This window comes from Chamaea fasciata, unplaced genomic scaffold, assembly GCF_029207755.1.
Source record: "Chamaea fasciata isolate MVZ Bird 193981 ecotype frontalis unplaced genomic scaffold, bChaFas1.0.hap1 SCAF_32, whole genome shotgun sequence".
NCBI lineage: Eukaryota > Metazoa > Chordata > Aves > Passeriformes > Sylviidae > Chamaea > Chamaea fasciata.
In genome coordinates this window covers 581,566-603,568 of record NW_027094117.1, presented here as the reverse complement: position 1 = coordinate 603,568, position 22,003 = coordinate 581,566, and the positions used below count along the sequence as shown (strand labels likewise).

At 53.3% G+C, this 22,003-nt stretch overlaps 1 protein-coding gene and 1 pseudogene across 1 annotated transcript; both read left to right on the top strand.

The window, feature by feature from the left end:
- The first annotated feature begins 2,945 nt into the window (after nt 1–2,945).
- On the top strand, nt 2,946–11,274 carry LOC136303336 (zinc finger protein 345-like; annotated as a pseudogene).
- A 1,213-nt stretch (nt 11,275–12,487) lies between these two features.
- On the top strand, nt 12,488–21,774 carry LOC136303366 (class II histocompatibility antigen, B-L beta chain-like). The gene is given in 7 exon segments (XM_066207057.1): nt 12,488–12,649; nt 13,146–13,211; nt 13,214–13,300; nt 13,303–13,407; nt 13,845–14,126; nt 14,695–14,801; nt 14,902–21,774. Coding segments are annotated over 7 exon segments (741 nt in total). The 5' UTR covers nt 12,488–12,564; the 3' UTR covers nt 14,911–21,774.
- The last annotated feature ends 229 nt before the right edge of the window (nt 21,775–22,003 follow it).

The window sequence follows — 22,003 nt, the reverse complement described above, 5'->3', positions numbered from 1 at the left end:
CTGGAGTGATTCCCTGGGTCTCGGGGTGGGGAGGCAGGATGGATCTGCACTGGAGGGGTCCCCAAGCCCCCTGCTCATCCCTGGGGGGCTCATAGGGGGTTTCCCACACAGCATCCAGTGCTTCAGCGGCCATGGGGCAAGGGGGTGGGAAAGGGGGGGTCTGGGTTTGGTGGTTAGGAGGAGCAGGAGGAAGAGGAGGGAGGGAGGACAAGGAGGGGGAAAAGGAGGAGCAGGAACAGGAGCAGAAAGAGAAGGAGCAGCAGTAGAACCACGTGGTTCCCCCACCCTCCTGCTGAGTCCGCAGATTCCCCGGCCCCAGCAGGTGAACAGGGAGGGGAAGCTCGCCCCACATCTCTCAGAGGGTGTCCTGGAGGGCCTTTTGCAACGGCTGGGATGTTTGGATCTCACAGGACCTGAAAGTTGAGCCACAAATGTCCCCTGGGAGAATCATGGAGGATCCACACGGTGATTGCCCAGTACCGGAGGACGTGGGGGGTGACATCGGTTTTGGGGCTCGCGAGGAGTGGGGAGAGCAGCATGGGGAGATCCCGAAGCTAGGGTTCCTCAGCAGCCTGGCAGGGTGGGGGAGGATAGAGATGAGCAGGGTCTCGGCCCACCCAGTGGTCAACAGGTGGTGACTTCCTGAGCGGGACTTGGGCAGCGGGACCAGCTAACCCAAGGTGCTCACCCCTGCCTTTTCCCCCAAGCCAGGATTTGTCAATCTCAGACTGTGTCTTGATGGAGGTAAAGGAGACTGCAAGGAAAAAAGAAGATGCCTGGGATACTGAGGAAGGTGAGGAGGAAGTCATTGCCCCTTTCCCCCTCTCCTCTGCTGCATCTCCCAGCCCAGCCTCACCCCCGGCTGCAGGATAACCCCACTGCCGACGCTGTCCTGCCAGGGGTAGGCTGGGGGGATCTCCTTCCCCTTCCCTCTGACAGAGGCAAATCCTATCCTCTCCTTCCTTCCTCTCGTCATTCTGTCCTGCTTCCTTCCTCATTCCTTCCTCTCCTTGTCTTTCCTTACTCCAGGCACTGAGCTGCAGACAGAGACCAGGGAGAAGAAATCCCTGCCACGGAATCTTGTGGAAGAGGCTGTTTTGAGTGGCTCCCTGGCACAGGAATCCAATGGGGAGGAAAAGCCCACGAGCACCCACGCAAGGAGGGGCTGCAGACCAAGCCCAAAGAGCTGTGAGGAGGAAAGACCCCCACCCCTGTGCTGGGGAGTTGGCCGGAGATACAGCCAGATCTTGGAGCTGGTGGAGAAGGCTCAGGCCAGTGAGAAGCCCCACGGGTGCTTGGAATGTGGAAAGGGCTCCAGGTGGAGCTTTGAGCTGAGGAGACATCAGAACATCCACACTGGGGATTGGGCCCTACAAGAACGGGGAATGTGAGATGAGCTTCAGGCGGAGCTCAGCCTATTCCTGGTGCCTCCAAAGACAGTGGTGCCAGATGCAGAGACCCCCCTGCAGCCCCTAGAGATCCATGGGGATGCAGAGATCTCCCCGCAGCCCCTGGAGGAGCAACGCTGGAGCAGGGGGATGCCTGACAGGAGGCTGTGACCCTGTGGACAGAGGGGCCCCCGCTGGAGCAGCCTGTCTCTGAAGGACTGACCCCGTGGCAGGGGACCCATGCTGCAGCAGTTTGAGGGGGGCTGTTGCCTATGGGATGGACTGGGGTTGGAGAAGTTCCGGAGAACTGTCCAGTGGGAGTTCCCCAGGGTGCAGCAGGAGAATGGCTCCTGTCCCTTAGCAGAGGAAGAAGCCTGAACTGAGGGGCATGAACTGAGCGTGGCCCCCCCTTCCCTGTGTCCCTGCACTACCGGGGTAGGAGGTAGAGGTGGAAGGAGGGAGAGCTGGGGATGGTGTTTTGAAGGGTTTTTTCCTCTCATTATCCTACTCTGAGTTTGTTAGCAATAAATTCAATTCATATCTCCAGTTTGGAGCCTGTTCTGCCCATGACGATGTTTGATGAGGAAACTCTCTTGCTCCTTAACTCATGAACCCTTGGTTAAATTTTCTCTCCCCTGTCCTGCTGTGGAGGGCACTGACAGAGCAGCTTTGGTGGGTGCCTGGCATCGGACAGCACCACCCCACTACAATGGGACACGTCCTTGTGTGCCCCCGTGCTATGGTGCCACTGTTGCTGTTGCTTTTGTCTCCCTCATCAATTTTATCTTTTGCATTAAATGCTTGCGAAGTGCCCCCAGTGTCCCTCGTGTTCCCCCGGCGCCGGCAGCCCCGTCCCTGCCCTGCTCCCCCTCCCACGTCCCGTCCCGGCTGGCGGAGCCTTGGAGCTGCCGTGGGGGCCGTGGGGCTGCCCCGGGGGCTGCGCCCTGAGCCGGGGCCCCTTCCCAGCGCTCCCAGTCTGCCCATCCAGCCCGGAGCAGCCGGCGAGGGCTTCAGCTGGGACGGCAGGGGGGCGATGCTGAGGGGTGGGACCCACCTCGCTTGGGTTTGCTTTGTTCTTCCCAGCCTCAGGAAAAAAGATTTTTGGAAGTTTCTGCCAGAAATCTCTCCCCTCGTCCACTCAGCCCAAGGGCCTGGGGGGTTTTCCCTTTTATTTGGCGAAATCAAAGCCATGCACTTCATGCTCATAATTAGGGCCAGGAGAAGTGACGGCTTTCCTCGGAGCCGGTGCCGGGGAACACGCCGGGCTGGGAAAGGCGGGCCGGGAGGTGCGGAGAAGTTTGTTTGTGTTTCCAGCTCAATCCCGACTCGGGCCCGGGCCCGTCCCAGCGCTGCTCCTCATCTGCGGCTTTCCCCTCACACAGCCCGGGGGCGGGGCCTGAGAGCGCGGGGCGGGTGTCGGCCGTGTGCAGAGCCCGCCCTTGACGCACTTCCATTGGTGGATTTTGCCGTCACACAAAATTCTCACGCGCCGATTGGGCCGAGCGGGGCCAAGCCCGGCCCCGGGGCCGCCCCCCGGGCGGGCGTGGCTCGGCAGAGGCGCCATTGGCGGAGCGTGTGTGCGGGCCCGGGAGCGGCGGCAGCGGCCGGAGCCCGGTGAGGCGGCGGCGGAGCTCGGAGGCGGCCCCAGCGCGGGTGGGAGCCGCGCTCGGTTCTGCCGGGGCTCGGGGCCGGCTGCGGGCGGAGGGGGCGGCAGGGGGCTCTGGCGGGTTCCTTGTGCCGTGTCGGCGCCGTGTTCCCCGTGGCCTGAGGGCGCTGCGGGAGCGGCTGCCCGCGGTCTCCTTCCCGCCGCTGCCTCGGCAGGAGCCGGTGCCGGAGCAGCGCTGCCTCGTCGCGCTTCCTGCGGGGAGGACGGAGGTGGCCGCCCTGTCCCCGGGGCTGTGCGGGAAAATTCCCGTGGCCAGAGGTTTGTGTCCCCGGAGGAGACCGAGGAGTCCTGTAAAAGTGACTTTATTCCTGAACAAAGGGAGAGGCCGTGCGGCATTTGCCGTGGGGTCTCTCCAGTTGTTGTCGTACTCGGCCTCCTTTTTATCCTGATTTTCCCTTCTGCATCTCCCTGTCCCTTTGCCCATCGAAAAACCCATACCAAAGTTTTGCCATCACTTAGAGCCTCCCACAAACATACACAAAAAACATTCCAAAACAATCAAGTTTCTTCTTCTCCTGAGACTAAAAATTGTTTCTCACACCCCTGGTCAAATCTAACTGACCACATAAAAGTAGGAATATTACCGAAAATGTTCCAATGGTGTAATCCTTTCACTTAAACTGTGAGAGAAACGAAAACTCTCCAACAATATTTTTACTGTTAGAGAGTCAAGGCATTACTTCATTTTGGCCAGGATGTGCAACACAAATAATTTCATCCACACACAGCCCGGGTTTGCAGAGAAAATCATTCCATGACACCTGTGAATTATTAAAAAAATATGAATATCGCCCTAATGCCGATATCCAACTCTGACGGACAAAAGACTCTCTAACAGTTTAAAGTTAGAAAGTGTATGTTTAATGACGACGCCGGGCAGCGTGCGGGATAGCTCCCAAACACACGCGCCCCTTCAGAAGATCACAGGGTCTTTTTATGTACAGAAGTATTGAATACCCAAAACACAAATGTATATTCATGACTTCAGTACATCCCATTCCCCGCTTCGTATGGTAATTAGCCAAAAGCTATTAAGCATGCGTGGTTTGTTCTTTGAAATGGGTCAGTGGTCTTTTTTATGGGGCAGGGTCTCAAAATGATGAAGTAAGTGAGTCTTCTTCGCTTTGACTTTTTAACCTTTTAGTGTTGTGTGACATCTGAATCCTGTTTTCCCAGGAGTATTTGATTTATGAATTCATTGTCCTTCTTGAAGCCTATTGATTAGTCAGAATACACAAACATAAGTTGACAGGCCTCATGATTTATCAGTTCCTTAAATCCGGCTTCTGCTTAGCAAAAGAGAAGTCTATCTGTCTTACTTCAGCAATATCTGGTTTAACTAAAATCTTTAATTCTTCAAAATTAATGTTTCACGTGAGTTTTACTGGATTTTCCCTAAACGTTAAACAGTCTGAACCCATAGAAATCCATAGGTTTGATTTTCATTGCTTCCAAGTTGTGAAGTTCTCAGTATTTGGTTTCCTATTGGAGCTGGATTTCTTTGCCTCTGATGTTAATTAGGTCGGCACTCCTGGATTTCCTTACCAGCCTTTTCCAGACCAGGTGTCTCCAGCTATTCCAGGGGCAGTGTCTGCGGTAGATGTTGGTTGCTGTTTGCTGATGGTCGTTGATGTTTTGTTGCTGGTCGTTATCTTTGTGGGTGTCTTTTGGGCTATTCCCAGTCTGTTGAGATGGTAAACTCATCTCTGTTGGGTGGTGTAACATCCCTTTTAAAAAAAATCTTCTAAAATTCCTTTCCCCAGGGCAAAGGCAAACCAAGCCTGAGTAGAGAAATTCAAAACCCCCTAAATTTAAAGCCGGTATATTTTCCAACAATGTAATCGCATCCAGCCCAGTGTGTGAGTGTGATTGAGAGCCAGAGTGGAATTCTCCCGTTGTCTTCCCCAGCCCTGTGGCGAGTGCAGGCACAGAAACCACTGAAGCTCCAGCAGTGGCAGCAAGGCTTGGCCCCCAGTGTGTGGAGATGCCCCAGGAGGTGCCCAGGCAGACGATTCCAGCAGAGGATCTGTGGGCAGGCACAGGGGCTTCCCCCGCTGTGGAGCCCTGGCTGCTGCTCCGGTGCCTTCAGTGCGGGGTCAGTCGTGGCCTGTTTAACATCCACAGACAATTCCAATTCCTTTTGGGAGTCTGGGAGAGCCATGGCTGGGGCATCAATCATTTTGTTTTTTCATTTTCTCAAGTTCTCTTTCTCATGTCCATACCGCAAAATTGAGGCTGTCTGGGGTTAAAAAGTCATACAATGTTCTGAGTAGAACAGAGAATCCTCAATCCAGGTCCTTCAATTCCCCATTAATCCTCAGAGTTGTCCCAGCTCCATTTTAGTCCTGGGTAACATTACTTCTGAGATTCCCTGGACCCTATGTGGGTCCATACACCACAAACCTTCAGTCAAAATATGCCCCAAATATTTAACTTTTTTCTCCAGCTTTTGCGCTTTTTTTTTTGGTTTTTTGGGGGTTGTTTTGGTTTTTTTTCAAATACTCCATGATGCTTTTTAGCCTGAAAATTGAGCCAATTCACAGAGGCTTCTTCTACCACTTCTTGACGTCCTGACTGAAGCACGTCATCCACATCCTGCATTACAGGGATTCAATATCAGGCTGTAAGCCCTTCCTTCCCTCCCTTGGAACACGGGATTGCTTTTAGACACCACTTGTCCTGGTTGCTGCAGAGTAATTTGGAGAGGCTGGGTGTCTGATTTTCCCTCTTTCCCTGGGGCTGCCCACACTTGTGGGTTCACTTCAGCACAGGCCTTGCCAGACATTTGACACAAAGGTACAAGAGAACTGGCCTGTGTTTCACCTTTTACAATATTGATTTGCATTTCCAATATAGCCATCAAATACCTCCCCATTAAATTACAATCACAATTAGGAGCAAATAAAAATTCCTGCATTTCAAACCCATCCCCCACATCTGCTGATAGTAGTTGAATAAAACACATCTTTCCCACTTGTCCCTGAATAATCAAAGACATTTTTGGGATTTTCCCCCCTTAGGTCTAAGATGCAGAGTGGATGGAGAGGCCCCTGTGTGTATGAGGAAAGGCCTCGTGTGGATGCAGCCCCAGCCTGAATGTTGTCAAGGGCTGCAGTGTGGTGGGTCCCTGGTGGAATGGGAGCTCTGGCAGCCCCAGGAATCCATGTCCATGCAGGGCTGGACTTGCTCCTGCTGAGGGTGCTGCCGTGTGTGCCTGCAGTGTCCTTGTGGCCTGCAGATGGAACCCTGCTTCCTTGCCAGGGGCTGTTTGGGTGGGCTCTCCCCCGCCGAGGAGGGCAATGCCTGTGCCAGGTGCTTGTGGCCGAGCCCGTTCCCTCGGTGCTGGGGCCCCCTTGGGCGCTGGGGTTTATCCCTCCGGGGCTGTAGAAACTCTGCCATGGCCTTTGCCTTCAGCTTGGCCTTTTCCTCCTCCCTTCTTGCCTTCACCTGCTGTGCCTTTGTGCCCAAGTGCTCCAGGGGCTTCTTGTGCCGCTCCTGCATCCCCCCTGAGTGCCTGTGGGTGCTCCTCCTCTGACAGCTGCTGAGCTTTCTGCAGAGTCATTCCTTTCTCCAGCGACCCAAACAAAATCCTTAAAGGAGAATCTCGATCCTTCCCGGAGTAATCCACATTTCCCAGCTGTTCCTTCCTTCCTGCTGAGCCCCGGCTGCCCCACAGCTCCCCACAGGCCCCCAGCCCGTGCTCCCGGTGCCGCACCTCTGCGCCCGCTGCTGCCACCCCCCAGCACGGAGAAACTCCCTGGGATCCTGACCTCCTTGTTTTCCTCTCCTGGAAACTGGGGGCACAAAGGATCTGCAGCAGCTGGCAAATTTAGAGGATAAGACCCTGCTGAAAAATGTCCCAGTCCTCAGTATTTCTCTCTTCCTCCTCTTTTCCATCGTATTTTTTCTTACCGCAGAGATTCCTCCTGCTGCTTCTTGCCTTGATCAAACTCTTGCACCCTCCCCTTCACCCTCACCCAGCACACCAACACCATCCATCCCCTGTTGTCTAAATCCTTTCTCGACCTCCCTTATTGCCCCTCTGGGTGTCCATGTCCTTAATTACCTCTGGGAGAACGATGCCTTGAGAAGGCTGAACTGTAACAGGGACTGCACAGAGCTAGAGAATAAAGTCGATATTTATTGAAAGCTCTTTAGGGTACACCTTGGGCAGGGCAGGAGCCTGACCAGGGCTACACTCCAGGGGGACATAGAATGGTCACAAAATGGACGACTGGTCACAAGGTCCTAAATTTTGTTAAGTTTGGGCCATTTGCATATTGGAGCCCAGTTGTCCAACCACAGCCTCAGGTTGTGAGGTGTCGTGCTCCTTGTTTGTCTCTTTAGTCCACCGTTTTTTATGTATTTGGGCTTGAAAGTTGTGCTTGTTTTCCTTGGTCTTCAGCAGGAAAAGGATTTGTTTTGTGTACCTACTCTGTGATGAGAGCTTAGCAGCACTTAATCTGAGGCTCAGAACTACACCCCTATGCAGCGCAGAATCTGAAAAACATGAAAGGTAAAACTCTGGGCAAACTACCTCAGCATTCTCCCAAGGGACCCTTCAGAGTTATTTTGCGATAGTCATCCCTTTTGCCAGGACGCCTTCCTGGCTTTCCCTTTTCCACCCTCCATGGGTGCCCTGCCATGTTCACTCCCTGAAGATCCCAGTGTCCTCACTGATGAGATTTTCAGTGCTCTCTCCCTGCCGACTCTTCACAGACCCCCCTGATGTGTCACTGCTGATCTGTCTCCTGGACACTCTGGGGTCCCCAGTCAAACCTCCGGTGCCGCCGCCACCCCAGGGAGCCGATCACCCAAACTGGGTGAGGCACCTTCAGCTCCACTCACTGCCCGCCGCCCCGGACGGTGGAAGGAATTCCAGAGGAGCCCCAAGGTGTGTGGAAAAATTGACATCACCAGGGGTTTGTGTCCACAAAGTAGGCAGAGGAGTCCTGTAAGAGTAATCTCATTCATAAAAACATGGAGAGGCCGTGGGACATTTCCCATGGGATCTCTCCAATTGTTGGAGAACGCAGCCTCCTTTTCATCCTAATTTTCCTTTACTTCTTTTCCCCATTGGCTGAAGAACTTGAGAGGTACAGACTTCCCAATCCACCTACGACATACCTCCCTTAATATGCACCCCACTTCTGTATAGATAACGATAGTCACAGCTCTGTTCAGTCTTTGTTCTTCTTGTCGCAGTTGATGAATTTAGCAGGACCTTGGCAGAGTGAATTATTAAAAAAATATGAATATCGCCCTAATGCCGATATCCAACTATGACGGACAAAAGGCTCTCTAACAGTTTAAAGTTAGGAAGTGTACGTTTAATGACGACGCCGGGCAGCGTGCGGGATAGCTCCCAAACACACGCGCACCTACAGAAGATCACAGGGTCCTTCTATGTACAGAAGGATTGAATACCCAAAACACAAATGTATATTCATGACTTTAGTACATCCCATTCCCCGCTTCGTATGGTAATTAGCCAAAAGCTATTAAGCATGCATGGTTTGTTCTTTGAAATGGGTCAGTGGTCTTTTTTATGGGGCAGGGTCTCAAAATGATGAAGTAAGTGAGTCTTCTTCGCTTTGACTTTTTAACCTTTTAGTGTTGTGTGACATCTGAATCCTGTTTTCCCAGGAGTATTTGATTTCTGAATTCATTGTCCTTCTTGAAGCCTATTGATTAGTCAGAATACACAAACATAAGTTGACAGGCCTCATGATTTATCAGTTCCTTAAATCCGGCTTCTGCTTATCAAAAGGGAAGTCTATCTGTCTTACTTCAGCAATATCTGGTTTAACTAAAATCTTTAATTCTTCAAAATTAATGTTACAAGAGCAGCAGGCTGCGTGGTCAGTTAATATTTTCTGGAACTGATGCCTTCTTCTGTCCCTTCCATATGTCCGAGTGCCTGGCCCTATCCCCAAGCAGATTCGCAGCATCTGTTTGTAAAGACACTTTCCTCTTCTCCCTTTCATGGGGGTTCCCCGTTTGCGGGACATCCCCCCTGGAGCAGGGTCTCCCCCGTTGCTGCAGCCCCACCCCTCGGGCAGGCTCAGCCAATGGGAGCGCGCGGCGCTGATGACTCACCAGTTGCCAGGCAGACCCGCAGGTCCCAGCGGTGCCCCCCTGGACCCCACGTGCGCCCCGCCCTCGGCCGCAGCGCCCCCGCGAGGGGAATTTGGGGAGGTGGGAGGGGGGAGGTTTTGCGAGGGGCTGAATCTTTATGTTATAGAAAAGTTTTTGTCTGAGTCTCGATGTGTGGGGAGTTTTTGATCTGTGTCGATGTTTGGAGGAGTTCTAGGCTGAATCTTGGTGTTTTGGAGGTTTTCACAGACACAAGGTGGCCGCTGACTTTTTGAGAATAACTTGGGCAAGGAGGAACCCCCAGCCTAAGGTGCTCTCCTCTTGTTTTCTCCCTAAACCAGGATTTGTCATTCCCAAGGAGTGCCCAGATGGAGAAGGAGGAAAAGCCCCGGAGATCCCTCCAGAGGAGGGGCTGCAAACCCAGCCCAGGGAGCTGCGAGGAGGAAAGACCCGCCCTGTGCCAGGAGGGCGGCCAGAGATCCAGCCGGAGCTCAGAACTGGTGCAGAAGCCTCATGGAGGGGAGAAGCCCCACAGGTGCCTGGAATGTGGGAAGGGTTTCAGCAACAGCTCCCGCCTGATCCGACACCAGAGGATCCACAGTGGGGAACGGCCCTATGAGTGTGGGGAATGTGGGAAGAGCTTCAGCCACAGCAGTAACCTGAGGAGACATGAGAGGATCCACACTGGGGAAAAACCCTACAAGTGTGGGGAGTGTGGGAACAGCTTCAGTAACAGCTCCGCCCTGTGGAAACACCAGATGATCCACACTGGGGAAACCCTACGAGTGTGGGGAATGTGGGAACAGCTTCAGAGACAGCTCTACCCTGTGGAAACACCAGATGATCCACAGTGGGGAAAAACCATACGTGTGTGGGGAATGTGGGAGGAGCTTCAGAGACAGCTCCAGTCTCGTCCGGCACCGAGTGATCCACACGGGGGAAGGGCCCTACACCTGCTTGGAATGTGGGAAGTGCTTTGGATTGTGCTCTGACCTGAGAAAACACCAGCGCATCCACACCGGGGAGAGGCCCTACGAGTGTCCTGAGTGTGGGAAGAGGTTTGCAAGGAGCTCCAATCTCCTCAAACATCAGCACATTCACACGGAGGAGAGGCCCTTCCGCTGCCCTGACTGCGGGAAGGGTTTCAAGCAAAACTCCACCCTCACTGTCCACCGGCGCATCCACACTGGGGAGAGGCCCTACGAGTGTCCTGAGTGTGGGAAGAGCTTCTCCAGTAGCTCTATCTTGACCAGACACCAACGGAGGCAGCACTAAGGGAAGCCCTGCGAGTGCCCCGAGTGCGGGAAGAGCTTCGTGCGCTGCTCCAGCTCCATCCCCCATGGGAGGATCGGCATTGGATGATCCCCAGTGACCCCCATTGGGCAGAGCCCTGGTGATCCGTGGTCCTGGTGATCCATGTTGGGAAGACACCTGGCTGTGGGGGATCCACATCTTCCTGTCTCCCCGTGGGCACCTGGATGAACACAGGGGCAGAAACATCCCTTGTGACGCAGACTGACATTGGCAATTCCTTGGGGAGAGTGGATTTGTTGACTTTCAACCCCAGAAAATTTTTTTTTGTTCAGTCCTATCTTTTGGTGGCATCAAGGAATACTGGATGGTCTTCGAGATCTTTTCCAACCTCAGGGATTCCACACGATTTTGATTTCCTATTGCCCGAGGGCATCTTGTGCAGCCACATGGTGATGATCTGGGGCCAAGACCAAGATTTTGGAGGCAGTGGGGTGGGAACCCCTCCATAAAAGGTTCTTCCCTCCCACCCAAGAATGTGGATCCTCAGCCGGCATGGACAGGGAAATCCTTTTCTTTTGGCCTTGATTTGCTTTTCATTTCTCTTCATCCATTTAAAATATCCAACGCTGGGGTAAAAATAGAGTCATTGAACTGAGACGTGGTTGGGATGATGGGAGGACATAGACATGGTGGGACAGAGACATGGAGAGTGGCATGGGCGCACATGGACATTTGAGTGGGACGTGGCCATTCATGGGGACACGGGGGGAACACGGGCACAGATAAGGATGTGGGGGACAATGACAGGGATGGAAACATGGTGGGGAGACAGTCGTGGGTGAGGACATGGTGGGACATGGCCAGTGACATGTGGGGACGTGGCCAGGGCTGGTGCCATGGGGGGAACTTGCAGGGGCTGTGGGGGATGCTGGGTTTGAGGGAGTTGAGGGTTCCTGGGAGGGCCTTGGGGCTTGCTGAGGGCTTTGGGGACCCCAGACCGAGCAGCTCCAGCTGCACTGGGAGACCCTGGTGGAGGTTCTGGGGCAGCTGCTCCAGCTGCTCCCTGGGACTGGGGCGAACTGGGAAGCTTTATTGGGAGCACTGAGATCGTCTGGGTGGCAACCAGAGTGACAGCAGGGCTTGGAGGGACACATGATCCCCCCAAATCAGCGCGGGGACGGAGCAGGGGGGCCCGGCCGGGCCGGAGGCCACGGGGAGGGGCAGCGGCCGCCGGCGGCTCAGGAGCTCTGTGGGCAGAGAAAAGGGGGTGACACCGGGCCGGGGGCCCCGGGGGGAGCACACACGCTGCGGGGGAGGGTGGACACGACCCCAAGGAGCCCCCCTCACCTTCTTGCGCAGGTAGAAGCCCAGCCCCAGTGCCGGGAAGACCAAGCCCAACCCGAAGCCCCCGATCCCCGTCAGCACCTTGCTGTGGGCAGCGTCCGGCGGCATCTCTGGGGGCCCGCAGGGTCAGCCCGGGCTGCAGCCCCAGGGCTCTGCGGGGCGGGGCTGGGGCTGTCGGGGGCACCGTGGCCAAAGCCTCCCGGGGCTCTGGGCACGGCACGGGCTACAAGGCCACAAGGCCGGGGCTGCTCCGGGCGCTTCCAGTCTGTCCCTCTGCTGTTGGGGGCCGGGTGTGGCCCTTTGTGACACGGGCGGTGTCAGGGCCCTCGGTGATGCGGGGTGCCATTTGCTGTGCCCCGCGCGGCTGCGGGGGCAGGGACAGAGCGGCTGTGGTGGGTGCCCGGCACCGGGCCGGCCTCAGCCCTGGCCACGGGCACCGCCCACATCCCGCGCCGCACCTGCCGACACATTTCTGGCCACACCTGAGCTCCCACCTGCCCCGCAGCCCGGGGTTCCGCCGTGCCCAAAAACCCCCAAAACCACCCAAAAAACCCCGGGGCGGGGCTGCGGCGGCCCGGAACCCGCTCAGCCAATCCCAACACGGGCGGGGCGCGCTGCAGCCAATGAGAGCGCGAGTTGGTGTTTTTGGGCCTCATCACTGGCCGGGTAGAGCCTGGGGAAAATCGGCTCCCAAAAGTGCTCTCGGCCAATCAGAGCGCGCGGCTTTGCTGCTGCTGAGCCCGCGCTGTGTCCGGGCTGGTGCTCCCCGGGCAGCGCGGCTGCTTTGGGGCTGGCGGCCCCTGGCCGGCGCTGGCCATGGGGCGAGTGGCGGCAGCTGGGGCCCGACTGGTGGCACTGGTGGTGCTGGGAGCGCCCCCGGCTGCGGGCGCGGGGCTGTCGGGTGAGCGGGGGGCGGGAGGCGGTGGGGCAGGGGGGGAGAAGGGGGCAAAGGGGGGAGCCCGGAATGGAGCCGGGGGAGGGGGAGTAGGGGACCCCCGAAAGGAAGAGCGTCATGGGCTGAGGGTCGGGGGAAGGTGAGGGAGGGCTGGGAGAGGGTGGGAAAAAGGGGAAAAGGGGAGGGTGGGACACGAAAAGTGAGCGGGAGAGGGCTGGAAATTGGGGGGATTGTGTTTAAAATGTGGGGAAAGGCGGGAAAAGCGCAAATAAGCGGAACGGGACCCCAAAATAGATTTGCGGCGTGGCTGGAGGTGGGAGGGGAAGGGAGAGGGTGTGAAAGGGGAAGTGGGGGGAAGGGTGGGAAAGGGGAAGCCGCAGCGCGGGCAGGAGGGTCCCATGGCGGCCGTGGGGCACAGGGGTGCGGAGTGGGGATCCGGGCTGGCCCCGGAGCTCTGGGGGTGCTGGGGGGGCACCCCCTGACCTGTGTCCTGCACACTCAGCGGTGTTCCAGGAGGTGCATAAGGCCGAGTGTCACTTCATTAACGGCACGGAGAAAGTGAGGTTCGTCACATCTACAACCGGGAGCAGAACACGATATTCGACAGCGACGTGGGGCGCTTCGTGGGCTACACGCCCTGGGGGGAGAAGTGGGCCCGGCATGGAACAGCGACCCGAAATGGATGGAATACATACGGGGTTTTGGGGACAGTTGCTGCCGGCAGAACTACATGATTTGTGCCCCGTTCAGCGTGGAGCGCAAAGGTGAGCGTAGGGCAGAGCGTGTCCCCCGGGGCCCTGCCCTGGCAATGACCCTGGAGTTCCTCAAAACCTCCCTGCGAATCACCCCAGAGGCGTCAGCCCTCCTTGGGACCGTCCCCGGGGACTCCTGTCCATCCCAGTGAAACCCGTGGTCTCCCAGTCCATCCCAGTCCATCCCAGTGTTCCCCCGCGCGTTCATCCCGGCCCCGCGTGGAGATGACGCCTCTCAGCCAATGAGAGCGCGTCTCTCTGATGACTCACCAGTTGCCAGGCAGACTCTCAGCGCCGAGTTCCCCGCGCTGGACTCGGCCTCCCAGCGCCGCGCACTTCATTCCCAGTCCCTCCCCGTCCTTCCCAGTCCATCCCAAGCCCACACCGCCCCTCCCCTCTCTCTCCCAGTTTCCCCCAGCTGATCCCAGTGTGTCCCCGCTCTCTCCCAGTGCCCCCCAGCGTTTCCATCTCGCTGCTGCCCTTCAGCTCCCAGGCCGGCCCCAGAGGCCTGCTGTGCTCCGTGATGGATTTCTACCCCGCCCACATCCAGGTGAGGTGGTTCCAGGGCCAGCAGGAGCTGTCGGGACACGTGGTGGCCACCGACGTGGTCCCCAACGGGGACTGGACCCATCAGCTGCTGGTGCTGCTGGAAACGCGGCCCCGGCACGGGCTCACCTACACGTGCCAAGTGGAGCAGGTCAGCCTGGAGCAGCCCCTGAGCCGGCACTGGGGTACGGGGGAGCCACTGGCCGGGCTGGCAGAGGCACTGGGATGTGCTGGGAGTGACTGGGAGGGAGCTGGGGAGAGGCCGGTGGGAAGTGGGAGAGGGGCTGGGGGGCTGTGGAAGGGCTGGGCAGGAGTTTGGAGGATGCTGGGGAGGATGGGATGGGGTTGTGGGGGTGCTGGTGGGCGCCGGGAGGGAGTTTGGGGGTGCTGGGTGGAACTGGGAGGGATCGGAGTGAGGCTGGAGGGGCTGGGAGGAGCTGGGCGATGGGAAAGAGGGGCTCGGGCTGAGGTTGGTTGTTCTGGGAAGAGACTGGGAGGGGTGTGGGAGAGTCCTGGAGGGGCTGGGAAGGGACTGGGAGAGGGTTTGGAGGTCCTGGGAGGCAAGTGGGAGGGGGTTGTGGGATGCCGAGAGGGACAGGAGGGGCTTTGGTGGGTGGTGGGGAGGCCGGGAAGGGGTTGGGAGGAGGTTTCAGGGGCTCCTGGGTGGGCTGGGGGAAAGCAGGAGGGAACTTGGAGGGGCTTGGGGTGTCTGTGAGAGGTTTTGGGGGGTTCTGAGCCCCACGGCCCCTCCAGAGATGCCGCTGGATGCCGCCCGCAGCAAGATGCTGACGGGGATCGGGGGCTTCATGTTGGGCTCAGTGTTCCTGGCGCTGGGGCTGGGCTTCTACCTGCGCAAGAAGGTGAGGGGGGGTCCCGGGGCTGGTGGTCCCCCATGGCCGGAGCGTGTGTGCTCCCCCCGGGGCCCCCGGCCCGGTGTCACCCCCTTTTCTCTGCCCACAGAGCTCCTGAGCCGCTGGCGGCCGCTGCCCCTCCCCGTGGCCTCGGGCCCGGCCGGGACCCCCCACTCTGTCCCCGTGCTGATTTTTGGGGGGTCGTGTGTCCCCCCAGCCCCGCTGTCACTCTGTCCCTGCCCGGCTGCTCCCAGTGTTCCCAGTAAAGCTTCCCAGTTAGACCCAGTCCCAGTTATGGGGGGGCAGTGGGGAGGGACCTGGGGGCACCCTGTGGGTGGACCATGATTGGCGATGGAGGCAGAACCGTCCTGGGATGGATCGAGAATGGGGAGCCCCATGTGTCCCCCCTATGTCACCCCACTCTCAGACTCCTTGGGAGACACCTGAACCCCAGCACGGCACCCAGCGATCCCCAAAATGTGCAGGGACCCCTCTAAGCCACCAGGGAAATTTGAGGGGGGGGTGCCCAGGCCGGGCCAAGAGCCCAGAGCTGCCCCAGCCCGACCTACCCCGGCTCCATCCTGGGGATTAGAGAGGAGATGTAGTGCATGCCCCACTGGGTTCCCCAGGGGGACAGAAGGATACAGGGGTTGAATTAAAGTCTTTAGAGAAATTAAAATATATTAAGCCATGTAAATATGAAGTAGAAGTTTAGACTTTAGTTGTAAGTAAACAGACTCTAAGTGCCTTAAGAATTTGCTAGGTAGCCCAGAGCCCTAAGGCCTGGTGATTTGGCTTTACACATAACAAAAACATCGCTCACAGTACTAGATAGAACAGGTACAATTTTTACGTGAATGAGATAGAACCTTTTACATTAATAGAGATGCTATATGCGTAGGTTTTTGTGTAAGGATTGATACCATCCTTCACAGTTTTTTGTAGTTTTATGTACTTTCAAAATTAGCTTTAGACTGGTGTAGAAAGAATGTTTTAGATTTGTGTTCTTAGTTAATTGGAAAACCTATAGATAAGGATATGAATATGCATTTATGGTTTATGGATAAAATCCACTGTTAATGGGGACACCCCTGGAAGCCACCGCCCATGCTCAGCACACAAGGGACCGTGCGGAAGTTGCTGCGCGCCCCGACCCACCACCCAGCCCGTACCGTGCCTCGGAGCCAAAAACATCTCCAGCAGCGTCAGTGCCGCCGTTGTCGCGCCACGTGAATCCCCCTGAACGTGGAAGGGGCCCAGCACATCCGATTCACGTCACCCCAGCGCTGAACCACGCCATGCTGCCGACACCACGCCATGCTGCCGACACCACGCCATGCTGCCGACACCACGCCATGCTGCCGACACCGCGCCATCCTGCTGACACCACGCCATCCTGCCAACACCACGCCATGCTGCCGACACCACGCCATCCTGCTGACACCACCTGCCGACACCACGCCATCCTGCTGACACCACGCCATCCTGCTGACACCACACCATCCTGCTGACACCACGCCATCCTGCCGACACCACGCCATCCTGCAGACACCACGCCATCCTGCAGACACCACGCCATCCTGCTGACTGTGCCTGCGGTTGTCATCGCCCTCCACATCACCCAAAGTGTCTCCTCACACCCCCTGGGCTGCTCCCACCCTCCCAACCCCAGCACTGGACATGGGCCACAACAATAACGTGTCAACAAGGAGGGGAATGAGGAGGGAACATGACGGGACACCAGGACAAGGCATTGATGGAAGACACCAGAGGGCTGTTATGGATCAGAGGGGAGGCACCAGTGATATTGTTTCAGACAATGATTCGGATTCATCTATCTCAGATATAGCGGACTCAAACTGGGAAAGAGACTTTCTGTCCCCTGACCAGGTACACCGCCCAGCTCTGCCTGAGTCAAGGCACCCTCCGAGAAGGACTCAGCATCTGTCTCTAACAGACTGGGCAGCAGTCAGACGCCAAGCAATCAAAGACAAGGACTTTAATTTGGCTGAAGGATCGCTTTTAGCTTTGCCAGTTACCGATGCCAGAGGGGGTGTCAATCAAGGTGGAAACCACCGAATCATGAATACATTGAAAATGCTGTTTGCAAAGCTCTGCTGTTGACTCAGCTGGTGGGAATCCCTGAAAGGACTTATACAGAAATAAAGCAAGGAACATCAGAGCCATTTCTTACATTCGTAGATTGCCTGATAGATGCAATAGAGAGACAATGCAAGGATGACCTGGCATGTCTTTATCTGCTTCAAAATTTTGCCTTTGTTAATACTAGTGAAGAAAGTAAACAAATAATTAGAGCCTTGCATGATCCACAGCCTTCTATACATCAAATGATCTAGGTTTGTAGAGAAAAAGAAATTTCACCATATATTACAAAGACTATTGCTGCTCTAAAGGTAACACCTCAAGCAGAAGCAAGGGGTGAAAAATCAGTAAAAGCCCTTGAAGTTCTCAGCTCAGCACTTCAGCAAAACAACAAGACATCACAGAATGACAAGAGACTGTGTTTCCGATGTGGGAAGCCTGGACACATATCAAAGTTTTGCAGAGCCAGCACAAAACTCAAACCCACCTTTCTGCTGTCCAAGATGTAAAAAGAAAAGACACCATGCCAAGCAGTGCCACTCCAAACCTCTGTCTAGCATCCCTTCCAGGCTCCTTCAGTCCGGTCGTAGGGAAAGTAGCCACTACCAAACAGAACAATACCTAACTTGTAGTCTGATCTATATTAACAAAACAATCAGAGTTACAGGTCTCCTGGATTCAGGAGCGCAGGTCACAGTGATTTCTCATCTGTGCTGGCCAAGGGGCTGGACTTTGGTGACACCTTTAGATCCTCCTACAGAAACTGGGGGAGTCACCGGATGTCTACAAAGTAGATGCACGATTACAGTTAAAGGACCTGAAGCAGCTATTCGCCCCTTCATTGTACAGAAACTTATCGCAATGGGGAGTAAAGTAGAGTGAAATTTTACTTGGAGTCACTTAGTGTATTTATGTCTGAGTTAAGTTATATTTTAATATTCTGTCAAGATTAATTTCTGTGTGGTTTGGTTTAAGTATAGGCTAAGTATTGGTCAGTTGAATTATGTTGTTTTAAGTTCTGTTAAGTTTGGGCCCTGTTAAATTCAGGTTATTTTTAAGTTTTGACAAGTTTAATTTTTATAGAATTTAGATGATATTAAGTCTATATCCTATTAATTTAAGGTTTTATTACATGTAACTTTTATTAGCTCATATAATTTAAAAATTCTTTCATATAATTTAAAACTCTGTCAAAATTTATTCATATTAAGCACTGTTTGATTTTAGAATTACCTGAAGCTCTGTTAAAATATGCTCATCTTATTTGCAAAGTTTAATTATTTTTAGAGAGAAGACACTTTGACCGAAACAGCTGTGATGAAATATTGGTAAACACCTGTTTGGGGATGGAAGAAGATGCAGTTTACCACATCCTTGGTTTCATGAAAGGTTTTATTGCTTGGTACAATTTCACAAATCCACGTCGTAAGCTGTTTTAGTGGGGTTTTTTGTAGGTCATAAGTATGATAGTTTAGAAAGGTGTTATTTCAACTTCCTAAGATGATTAGTGTTTATGTATTAATTATATAATGTAAATTTGTTAATTTTCCTAACTTACAGCTGATTTTTTTAATATGCTTGAATATCCTTTTTCTAATTATCCAAAAGACATGTGAACTTCAAGATCCTTCCTTTTATTTTTTAACTGTTTAAGCATTTTATAATGTCGATTGTTAAGAGCCTTGTTTTAAAAAATGTATTAAGGGACATCACTCCAGTTTAGAGCTTGAGTCCTGGCCAGACCCTTCACTTTGTCTGGATGGATGTTCTGCCAACAAGCTCCGATGTTTTTTGCATCAAAAATAAATTCAAGTCACTTTCACTTGGCAATTTGACCTTATAAGTAAGACAGCTGGACCGATTTTTGGAGTGCACTTGAGCACCTTGCCAGGGAAAGGGTGTCCTGGTCCTCACTGGAAAAAGATTCTATAAGCTGTTTGCAGACTCTGAGATGATAGTGCAATATTTTAGTAATTAATAATTATCCGATTTCACACGTGTTATCGTTAACAACCATTAATTACGCTTTTCATCTGAAATATTCTTAATTGTTATACCTGAATTTTTCCTGATTGCTATCAGTTCTTAAGAGTCATACATTTTTTCAGAGTACCTATGCACTTATGCAATGTTTGTATTTCCAGGTACCAAATTAAAGCAAACATAAATACATGTGCAGTCTATCAGCTGGTGCAACCCCCTGTATCTACAGGAGCAGTCAACTCATGACAATTGAAGAGCTTGTGATTATAGTAAACAAATCTTATCAAATACTCATTTTTTGAGAAATACAAAATATCCATCTGTCAGTGGATATATCTTTAAGTCCAATTGTACATTGGTACACAGGGAAAATTAAAAGAAAATCATTTAGCTCAGAAATCCAGAGACAGGACAAATTGAAGGTCCACTTCCTCTATTAACTTGGGGCAAAGGGGCTTGCTTCCATTTCTGCAGATTTAGAACCCAGGTGAATTATTCCAACAAAGAATGTGAAGGACATATCAAGCACAGAAAAACACTGACCACTCTGCAGGCAAAGAAGAGAGCACACAGACGTGAACTGTGCAGAGACTCCAGCTGGCACCTGCTGTCGTGTGTTTCAGCCATTGGAGGCTGTGAACTTTGGGATTTAGTGTGGGAATCAGTAGTAATGTAGAACCTTCTGTTGGTCAGCATGGGGATCAATTGTATGCTTTTGCTCTTTTGCTTTGCTTGCTTTTAGTAGCACAGATTTACCCATTGGTCAACCTAGAACAAATATTTGGGTAGCTTTAGCTAATGCTTAAGGTTTAGATACTATGTTTGTCTTACACAACCCCAGAAAAACCATTTTCCACCAGTTTAGTTGGTATACCAGTGGACAACTGGCCAATTCCAAAAGAAATTGATGAAGCCATGCAAGGTATATATATATAGAAACAGCTATATAGGATCTTGGACCCCAGTAGATGAGTGGGATTGGTGGGTTCCTCACCTTCCCAAGGCATCTCTCGAACCTTAAAAATTAGAAATCTTTGGTTCCGTGAAAATGACCTTTTGTGCCAAATTTAATTACACAGGAAAAAAATCAAGCTTTGGTTAAAGATATTTCTCCCTATCATGATATATATAAAAATCAGAGCTTTTGATGTAATCATACTGCTTTAGTGCAGTCTGCAATCAGTAACATTTCCTATCAATTGCCATGACAAATATTTTTATTTGTGATGACAGAACTTAGCCTGCTATCCCAGCACATATTGTAGGTGGACCACGTAGCATTGGAAAACTTACTCTGCTAACACCCAATGTAAATTGGGGCGTTGGCTGAGTAAGGAGTTCAATTTTACTTCTCTTGCATTAAGTAACAGGCACGCAATTTTGTAAAAAAGGGCTGCAATTTTTCTTTTATTAGCACAGGGACATGAATGTGAAGATTTTGAGGGAATGTGTTGTATGAATTTGTCTGATCACTCAGAATCTATCCGCAAAAGCATACAACAACTTAAGGAAGGTGTATCAAAAATTGGAGTTAATGATGGTGAGATAAATAAGCCCTACCCCAGAAATGACTGAAGTTGTGGTTCAGTATTCCATGTTGCTGTGTTCCAGGTTGTCAGTTCAGTGTTCTGTGTTGGCAGTTCAGTGTCCCCGGTAACCCCCTGTAAGTGTTTCCCTTTCCGTCCAGTCACGGTCAGGCCCTGCTGCTCCCCAGGATGGTGACAGGACGTGAATGCAAATCAGCCACCGGCACAACACCATCCTGACAGAAAAATTCTGACAGACAATGAGTCAATGCTTGGAATAGAAAACCAAAGAGCACATGTTGCAGTCGGGAAAGAGGGGCATCATCCCCCAGCTTTGCCCTCCCCGCCATGACCAGCATGAGACTGACCCAGAGAGACACCCCTGGACTTTCGAGCCAACAGCGACTCCGGGTGTTCCCGCGAGGACAGAAGTCCCGGCTCTGCCTGCATTGCACTCCAGTGGGAAGAGCTGCACACCTCCTCCCCCGAGTCGCTTCTGGGAGCAGCGGCGGTGTGCGCGCGACCCGTCGGGCCCCCACCCTGAGCTGATTCCAATAAGGGTGTTAAAAAAGAGGAAAGGTCTCCTGCCCTGTTTTTATCAATGGGACTTGGTTAGATAGCCTGTTTGATGGAGGGAATTTGACATCATGGATGAAAAGATTTCTAAAAATGGGATTGCACATTTAAGCGAATCATGATGCCTTGTTTGCTCCAATGCACTCAACAAAAAATTAACAAAGCTATTAAGGGAATCTACATGAATCAACAAGGAGATGTCGAAGTGCACCCCCCCCCCCCCCGGGTTCTCCAGGGAGGGAGAAAGATACAGGGATTGAATTAAAGCCTTTAGAGAAATTAAAATATATTAAACCACATAAATATGTAGTTTAGACTTTAGTTTTAAGTAAACAGACTCTAAGTGCCTTAAGAATTTGCTGGCTAGCATGTTGTGGTGCATGTTTCTCCCAGTGGTTTGTACCTGAGTTCCCCACCGTTCTTCCCGGAGCTGGTTCAGCCCTAAGGTCGTTCCCTCCCTTTTTCTATCTAGCAAGTTAATCCTACCCCTTCCTCCAGAACCCTCTCTGTCAAGCCCTGGTTGTCCCAACCCCTTGCCGTGCCCCCTCCCTGCAATTCCCCTAATCCTCGAAGCCCTATTAGTCAGTTCAAATTGTATCCACCCCCTCTACCACCCCATTGGTTGTGGGCTTTGAAAGTCCCTCCCTGCACTCCTGCCCTGTTGAATTCTGATTGGTCATGCTGTTGTGTCCACCCACTGTTCCACCCCTGTTTAAAAACCGTGTTCACTCCTGCTGGCAGCTCTCCTCAGCTCCTGAACCCTTCAGCAATAAACCTACCCTGCTGGAACCTCAGACCGAGAGCCTTCGTCTCCTCCTTTACCTGGTCCTCAATGCCGTCTGGCACAGGGTCCTAGAGCTGGTGGCTCTAAGGTTCTGCCCGTGGCAAGGCTAATGCCAGGGCAGTTCCCCACTCCCGGCGCAGCACGGCTGTGCCCCCTGGAGCCAGTGGGACACCGGTGACTGAGGGCGTGCGTCACTAGCACAGAGCCCAGAGCCCTAAGGCCTGGTGATTTGGCTTTAG